Raw genomic sequence first — 8648 nt, 5'->3', positions numbered from 1 at the left:
GGGGACGGCTACCTCCTTCCCCAGTTATCCAAGCTGCTGGAGGAGGATAGTTTGGGATGGCTAACTCCTTCCCAGTTATCCAAGCTGCCAGAGGAGGATAGTTTGGGGATGGATAACTCCTTCCCCAGTTATCCAAGCTGCCGGAGGAGGATAGTTTGGGGAACGGATGCTCCTTCCCCAGTAGCGCACTCTGTCTTGGAGCATCCCTTGCCTTTTGCTTGCAGTGGCAACGGCTGCGGCAGCTCCTCTGGCCCACAGGAACTGGGAGAATTGGAGCAGACCTGGCTCCGCGTGAGACCCGACCTGCATCCCGGCTCCGAAAGGCGGCTCCGAGGCTCGCTGGGGCAAGCGAGCAGCCGGAGGGCGGCACGCGCGCGGGCGGGCTCGCGGACCCAGGCGTTGGCRCTCTCTTTGCCGAGCGCCGCCCGCCCCGCGGTCTCTGCTGTATTTTTCCATTCGGGAAGCGCCCGCTCCCCTGCCTCCCTTTCCCCTCCGCTTCCAGGGCGGCTGAAAAGGAGCACGCTGGGGTTTGTTCCCTGGCTCCAGCCTACACAGCTCCCGAGCGTGCCAAAAGAGCGTAATTGGCAGCAGCAAGCCGGCCCGGAGGGGCGACGGAGCGAACGGCTGCCACGGGGACAGCAGGGAGACCGCGAGCTGCAGCTTTTCCCAGTGGGTCGCTACAATAAAACCAGGCCGTTTCTCGGAAGCGTTCGGGGCTGCCCGGAGGGATGCTCCGTCCCCTTCCGCACCCTACCGCGCTCGGGCTCTGGCCCCTCGCCCAGCGAAGGGCCCCGGCGCCTCGTGCCGGCGCCAAACGAACGGCGTCACGCTTCGCCTTCGCCCTCGCGCTGAGTTTGGGGGAATTTGGCGCGCACCCGCGCGTCGGCGGGATGGATCTCGAGGATCGAGCGCGGGGCTGGAGCACGGCGCCGCGCCGGCAGCTTCGGCAGCTGACGAGCCCAGGGAGACCGGCCGGTCTGCTCCTGCCCCAGGCAGCATCACCCCTGCCTAAAAAAGCCCAGATTTTTTTTTCCCTGCTTGACCCTCTCAGGGCAATTGATTTTTTCCCGATATTTCGACTTTCCTTATCCTTGGGAGGCCTCTGCTGATGTTTGATTCATATGTTCCTCTCGGTTCCTCGCAGCTGAGTTTTCGTTTTAACCGGATTCTTTCAAATCCCTTCCAGCCTGGTGGGGGTCTGCGAGCAGATAGACCGGATCACGGGCCGAAGCGGGGCGAGTCAAAGCGATTTTAAAGCTGGATGGATCTAGGGCTTGTTTTTGATGGGCTCGTGCAAAACGGGAGCCTTCTCCTACGTTCACCACAGCTTCATCTTTTTTAAAAATTACCAACCTTTTGGCCTCTGCCTGCCAAAGCGAGATTAAAAATCTCCCCCGGTCGGTCCCTGGGCTCCGAGCGCTCCCGGCTTTAATGCTGCTCACAATCTTTTTTACGGCACTTTTTGGATCCAGGCTGTTGCTATGGCGCGTTTGTGCTGGAGCGAGCTTACGGGTTCGCCGTAAGGAGCTCCGCAAAGCGCCCGCGGAGCGGGAACGGGAGACGGGGTGGGCGGAAGCATCTCCCTTTGCCGTCTCCACCTCTCCCATCGGCTCGGAGACGCGACAGGGGCCCGTGTATCCCAGCGCTTCCCGAGCGCTTAAATAGAGATAATGACACCAGCTTCTCTTTCTTGCCCGGCTCGCGGGAGACGAGCTAGATTTCCTTCCCCGGGTTGGGTTTGCTCGGATGGTTTGCGTGGGCGTTTCGGCGCGCACGGAAATTACCGCGGTGGGAAGCCGCGGCGGAGAGCCGAGGCCAGGCGTTTGGAGGGGCCGGGGTGCTGGTGGGGTGGCGGTGCCGAACGGAGGCGATTTTTCCACCGGGACACCCCAGAAAGGCTCCCCCGTCCCCCCTCGGGACCGGCTGCGGAGCCCTCCGGATGCGGGGGGGACACGGCGTGCCGAATGTGGCCTTTTTGCCGTAGAGGCAGGCGGCCGTGGATGTTTCGCTTGCTCCTCGCTCCGATTGACGGTGAAGCGGCCGGATTAAGGCTGCTTTTTTGGGCGCTCTCCTTCCGTTTGGGTTTCTCCGCTGCCTCTGCAGCCCCTCGGTCCTGCCCTCGCCTGCCTGCGTATCCCACCGGTGCCGCTGGAGCTGCAAGGAGGCACATTCTAGTCGCTTTATTAAAAACAATAATCTTTCCCTGGCATGTTCCCCAGCCCCAGCCGCCTCCTCCTCAGCATCCCTAATCGTGTTTGCAGCGTTGCAGCACATTTCCTCTGGCTCTGGATTGCTTGTCCAGACCTGGTTACCACCAAACGTCTTGCTGTTCCCGGAGGTCCCCTTTGAAGATGTCCCTCAGCTCCGAGCGCTGCTTCGTGCAGCTAAATATAAATAATAAAACATGTCGCAGATTTAACTGCTCCCTGCCTTGCCGGATCCCGCCGCTGCGGCTTCAGGAGCTCCGAGGGGTCCTTGGTGTCGCCCCCCCCCTTCTCCCTGCCCCAAGGAAGCCCCTCCAGAAGATGCCTTGGGTGGCCACCTTGCTTGGCCACATGCCGTGCCCAGATGTTGGAGATGCCGTAGGATCGGGGCTGTCGGTGGCGGCGAGCAGAGCCCGGTCCACGTGCCTGCCGGCTCCGTGGCGCGGCCTTTCCGGAGATGCCGGAAAGCGAGAGCTGCTCTCCCATCCGTCGCCCCCGGATGGGTTCGCCCCGCTCTGCGGGGTGCTGAGCCTGCTCCGCTCCCCCTCCGTCGAGGCGGTGATGGCTCGCGCCTGCTTGGCCGGGTGGGGGGACTTCACGCGCGCGGCATCGCTCCGCCGCCAGCGCCGCGCCGGCCCCGACCGGCACATGGCTCCGCTCCGGCTCTCGCCTGCGTGGAGCTAGTGAGTCACTGGCAATCTCCTAGGTAATGGAGAATGTAATAACATTTCGGATGAGGGCTGCGGAGCGGCGGGAGGATCTGGGGGAACTCTGGGAGAGAATGCGGGCAAAGCGGCCCGCAATCTCCTCCTCCCGCGGCGCGAGCGGCGCGGTGACGGCGCGAGCGGGAACCTTCCCGCTCATCTCCTCTGTGTTTGCAGGTGGCCGTGGATATCAGCAGCGGCGCGATCCGCGTAGCGGTGCTGGAGGGCGGCAGCCAGCGCGTCCTCATGGAAGGCAAGCTCACGCACAAGATCAACACGGAGAGTTCCCTCTGGAGCCTGGAGCCGGGCAAGTGCGTTTTGGTAAGGGGTGTCTGCTCCGGCTGGTGTCTCTGCGCCTTCGCTCGCAGCTGCTCCGGCCTCAAGCTGGAAACCCGGAGCAGTTGCAAGCTTGAGCCGGATCCGGATGTGCCCCACGCTACCTTTCCCTGGCTCTCCCCATGCAACATCCCGCTCGGTCTCCCGTTGCCCGTGTGCTTTCTGGTCGAGGCAGTGCAGGGGCTGTTGCCGTCCGGGAGTTCGTTACCGGTGGGTCTCCGGCTTCGTTATCCCGTTTCTGGTGTGTGCGGCAGTCCCGGCTGCGTGGCGTGATTGCTGCTGTCAGGTGGGCTGTGTCCCCAGGGCTGCCCCCTGCCATTGAGGGTGTCACAGGGTGGCAGACGGGCACCCAAAGCCGAGCCCCCGTGGGGTGAAATCAAGTGGGAGTTTCCTGCCGGATGCAGAAATCCTGAGGGAGGCGCGCGGAGACACTTTGCAGGAGCCGCCCGGCCACTCCACATCAATACGGACATAACCAGGGACAAATGACCCGACGGCAAGAGCGTGAAGTTGCTGTGAGAGAGAAGAGCTTCTCCGAATCTGGTAGACCATGGAGAAGGCACGAAACAGGAAGCGATGGCATCATCAACTTGCATTTTTAAGGAGTTCTTAAGCTTCTTGCAAGTTAGCCGATCCGGGAAGATAACCCTGGGGAAGGAGTGAAGCCGTGAAGAGGAACTGCCCTGAAGGGTGGCTGCTCTGCAGYGCGTGAGTGGTAATTCCTGGTGCGTGTTCCCAGGATCAGCAAGAGAGGCAATGTTTATTAAATATCCAGCTCCGGAGGAGGATGGGAAGAGCGCGCGGGTGGAGCGAGACTCGGGGCCTTCTGGAGCGTCCACGGGCAGCGAGGGGAGTCATCCCGTTATCTCCAACCGGAGCTGGCTCTTGCCTCAAATTAGCACGAGCGCAGGGTTGTGAGGATCTCCAGCTGGCTGCCAACATATTGATGGTGGGATGAAATTTCACTTGAAGAATTGTAAGGTAACTGGAGCAGAGTGAGTAATTCTCACCCGAGAGCGTCTCCTTTCCCCATGCGCGGAGTAGCCGAAAGTGGTTTGCGGATCCTTTCGATTCATTCATCAGCAGACGTCCAACGGCTTGTTAGTGAACCGCTTCGCTTCAGCTCTTGGGAGGGGATTCGGACGTGAGCCGTTCGGATCCCGTTAGAGCGCCGGGAACCGCGGCGCACGAGGGTGTATGGGTCCTTCCCCTCCCAGAATCTGCACCGGTGAACTCCCAACGCAACGGTCGGGAGTTTCCCCTTCCCGCCGGTTACGGCGAGGTGCCAACTTCTCTCACCTGGGACCAAGAAGAAGACATCTCCCAGCGGCGTCGGGGATGCAGCCAAGATCAGGCTCACAAAGTGCCAGTAGTGGAGTGGCCCAAGGAGATCCCGACCTTCTTGGAAGGTGTTGCAGCTTGGGGCAACCTCAGAGGTTTTGGTCCCGGAGAAAAACCTGTGGGCACTCAAGTTTCTTGGTCCTTCAAACGAGGGAGTCCCTTCAGGCAGAGCTCGGTCCATACGCTGATGCTCCAGGGAGGCCAAAGCTCTCCTGCTTGGTCTTCTCCCTTATGAAAGTCTCTCCTTGCTGTGACCATGTGCAGCATTTTSACGATGACTGTTGAGTCCCCTATGCTCCTGCAGGGCTCATCGAGAGTCATCAGGATCCGTGCGCTCTTTGGGTTGCCGTTATGGGCGTGTTTTGCCGGTCTCATTAGTTGGCCCATGTTCTCCCCACCAGCTCTTATCTTAAGGAGCAGCTGAGGTTAATTTGCCTTCTGACCCCTTCTGGCTCTGCTGTCGCTCTCCTATCTGGTATCCCTATGAGTTTCTCCTCCTCTCCGGGTATCTCCCCACCATCCACATGGCCCTCAGCACTTCCCTGCTTCCTGGTGTCCTTCTGGGCACCGCCCTGCCTTTCTCCTCCTCCTCCTCTCCACGCTGCCCACGTGTCCTGCTCAGCGCGATTCTCCCCACCGCTGCCCGGGCTAAACACCGACGTGTTTCTCCTCCCGCCCTTTGGCACGTTTGCGGCTTGCACGAGAGCCCGGCCGAGGGAGAAACCCAGCGGACGTCATTTCGAAGGCGAAGGCTCTGCCGCTCCCTCTTCCAAGGCGGCAGGTTCCCGCCTCCGCTCGCTTGGGATCGTGTCCCCAGTTTGGGATCGCGTCCCGCTGCCGAGGGCGCCTAGCTGAACCCACCCACCCCGGTATAATCCCTGTGCGCTCCCGTCTCCCTTGCACCCGCTCGCTTGTCGAAAGCGAGATGAAAATAGATTCGCATGAGCTCGTTTTAGCAATCTCCGCTGGGTGTTGTGCACAACACGTTTGGGGATTATTTTCGTTGTTGAGGGTGGCTTTTTTTTTTTCCCTTTCCGTTCCCTCTCTTTTTCCCCCTCCTCTCCAACGTTCGTTATCCCCGCTTGGGTTTTTGTCACCGAGTCCTGCCTTGAACGGCGTATTCAAGCCTTCAGCTTGTCACCCTGCRAGCTGCGGGGCCGAGTTAATAATCATCCGTGGCGCTTTCCCGTCTCCCGAAGCTGCACGTGGCGTCGGAAATGCTGCCGGCTGCTTTCTTAGCACCCCCGAACGGCTCCTGGCCCCTGCTGACTTTTGGGGGCGACTGTTGTCGTCGTTGCTTCCCGGGAAAAGGAGGTTGTTTTTTCCATGTCCCGCTTCTTCTCCTCGGCAGCGTCTCTCCGCCTCTGACGAGGCATTCAGGATTGCGGAGGAAACCTGCGGTGGCGGTGGAGCCCAGCACCCGCAGCAAGGTGTCACAAGCCTCCCGGCGGCGTTTGGCCCCATGGGCTTTGCCATCTCTCCTGGTGATCCTGCCTCCTCCAGGCCCCTTGGCTTTTGGGATCCTCTGGCTGAAAAAGCCAGGCAGAAATGCAAGGCGCTGTCTGAGCAAGCGGCTGGGCACGCTGCAGGAACCCAATCCTCGTCCCAGCAAAAGGCCACGAGTGTTTCTGCGACCTTGGGCTGAGCTGGTGGCCAGGAAACTYGTAGCGGCAGCTTCAAGCATGGGCAAAGCTTTTGCTCGAAGCGAGGAACATAATGAGGTCAAGGTTTGTCCCAGTGGAAAAGCAAAGCCTGTTCCGTTTGTGGAGTGCCGCTGGGTTTCCGGAGYGCTCTCTGATTGAGGATGCGGCCTTGCGGGGTGCTGGTGGCCCAATGCTGGAGCTTCTCTCTTGGTCCACGCATGGATGAAGCTCACAGGACATCTCGCCTCGCTTGGGCTGAACGTTATGAGATCCACCACGATTTCTCAGCTCTCCTGTGTCCAAGCTCTTGGTGAGGTTCCCGCCAGCGTCTCCTTCACCTCAAGCTCTTGTAGCCCATGAGTCGGGCTGAATCGCTGGAGGCYGTCAACAGAAAGGTGTCTGAGAAATCAAACTCAACCCATGGGTCCCGCACTGGGATTCGGACCTGTCTGCAACCAGCGCTCCAGAGCTACATTAAACCACGAAACCACCCTCAAACCGATGGCGAGAGCTTTGCCATGGCCTGCGGGCAACAGGAAGACTCAAGTTTTGAAGGTGCCACTTCTGAGCGAGTCCCACTTTCAACTTTTGATTCTCCCCCGCCGGAATAAGAGCAAATCAYGGGCTGCAGAGGTTAATTAAAGACAGTTTGTGAAGCTCTCGACGCTGTAGCGAGGAGCCCGGCGGAAAAGCCAGCAAGGAAATGAATAACCCTGTCATCCCAGGAGATGATGAGCCACAAAATCCTCTGGCCGCCAGGTCGACCACCAGAGATGCCCCGGCATCACCAAAGAGCTCGCGCCTCGCCGTGCCGACGCCTCTCTCGTTTCCGACCCGGAGCAGAAACGATCCTCGGGGGAGGATCCTGCGGAGCCTCCTCGCTGCCCCGGAAGGGCGAAGGCGTTGAGAAGCCCATCGCTAAGCCTCGAGCCCTTTGGCTTCCTTGGGAAAAGTGCAACCATGCAATTAAGCGGAGAAGAAGCCCACTCGTCCAGCTGGAAAAACGAATGCCTTCCTTGAGCTGGAATATTTTCCCGGCTCTGCTCTCCCAGAAGGATTAAGCCCCAACCGCCCCCTCCTGCCTTAATCGGTTCCTTTTCTTTGCACCGGAGAGAGACACCCGGCTCCGTAACTTTAATGGTTGCCCGTGTTTTCCCCACCGGAGCCGTTGAGCTTCTGGGGAAGCTTCGCTCCATTGTGTTGTCTGGTTTATCGATGAGTTTGCAGCGACGCCAACGAGCGCCATAAATCCTCCTTGCTGCCGGGCGTCTCGCTCGAGCGAGGCGGAAAGAAAGAAGCCTCCTTCCGAAAAACGGGGGGATGCGGGGAAACGGGGCCCCTCAGCCCAAGGGGTGCAGGAAACCCAGGGGAGGTAGCGAAGCCCGCGGAGGGCCGGGCCAGGGAGGGATGAGAGGGTCTTCACCACCACGCCGGGCGTGGGATGGGGTGAGGCGGTGGGGGCAACCTCTCCTCTGTCTCGCCCCCCCGCCGTGACACCACGCGTGGTCCCCAGATCAACCTGAACAAGGGGGACGAGTACTGGTGGAGCGCCATCCTGGAGGGCGAGGAGCACATCGACATCGACAAGATCAACAAGGAGCGCTCCATGGCCACGGTGGAYGAGGAGGAGCACGCCGTGCTCGACCGCCTCACCTTCGACTACCACCAGAAGCTGCAGGGCAAGCCGCAGAGCCACGAGCTGGTAGGTGTCCCGTGTGTCCCCCCCCACCGGTGCCATCCGGCGCCCCGGCTGGCCGACGGGTCCCGTCCCCGGGCTCGTCTCGCTCGGCGACGCGAGGCCACCTGCCTCTCGCTCCCGTCTTCCCCTCCTTGCTGCCGGCACCATCTCCGCCGGCGCCGTGACCCACATGCCGGTGTGTCCCTTTGGAGCCGGCCCCTCCGCTCCAGAGGTGGAGTGGGGACAACCACCTTCGCCGGGGCGCTGGGAGACATGGGAGGGTGGCGGGATGAAGTAGGGGGACCGGTGAGGTTGATACGGTGGAGGCGGAGGCCGAAGCCAAGGCCGAAGCCGAAGCCGAGGCCGGAGCCGGCGAAGCTTTGGGACGAAGCGCGGCGGCGCCTCTCGCCTCTTTGCAGAAGGTCCACGAGATGCTCAAGAAGGGCTGGGACACCGAGGGCTCCCCTTTCCGCGGCCAGAAGTTCGACCCCGCCATGTTCAACATCTCCCCCGGCGCCGTGCAGTTTTGACGGYGGCGGCGCGAAACGGAAGGAAAAACCACGACGACGACAAAAAAAAACGCAACGAAAAGCCGCCCCGAAACCGGGAGGGATGATTAAAAATGAAAAAAAAACCACAAAAAACCATAAAACACCCCAAAAAAATGCCCCGGCGGCCTTCCCCATCCCCATCCCCGCGGGGATGCTGAGGGGCTGCATCAGCGCGGCGGACGCGGCCGGCG

At 60.9% G+C, this 8648-nt stretch overlaps 1 protein-coding gene across 2 annotated transcripts in view; it reads left to right on the top strand.

Moving 5' to 3' along the window:
- The window catches only part of NUDCD3 (NudC domain containing 3), a 24882-nt gene extending 16309 nt beyond the window's left edge, over nt 1-8573 (top strand). Inside the window, exons 4-6 of one of the 2 annotated variants that reach the window (XM_026085238.1) lie at nt 3086-3229; nt 7742-7930; nt 8326-8573. In XM_026085238.1, the coding sequence (XP_025941023.1) occupies nt 3086-3229; nt 7742-7930; nt 8326-8436 (444 nt within the window). In that variant the 3' untranslated portion in view covers nt 8437-8573. Of the gene's footprint in view, nt 1-3085; nt 3230-5936; nt 7717-7741; nt 7931-8325 lie in introns of those variants that run through there. The other variant, XM_026085239.1, reaches the window with a different exon arrangement.
- Nucleotides 8574-8648: the final 75 nt, after the last annotated feature.

The sequence above is a fragment of the Apteryx rowi genome, unplaced genomic scaffold (genome assembly GCF_003343035.1).
Source record: "Apteryx rowi isolate R43461 unplaced genomic scaffold, aptRow1 scaffold_662, whole genome shotgun sequence".
Taxonomy (NCBI): Eukaryota; Metazoa; Chordata; class Aves; order Apterygiformes; family Apterygidae; genus Apteryx; species Apteryx rowi.
This window is presented reverse-complemented; position numbering and strand designations above follow the sequence as displayed.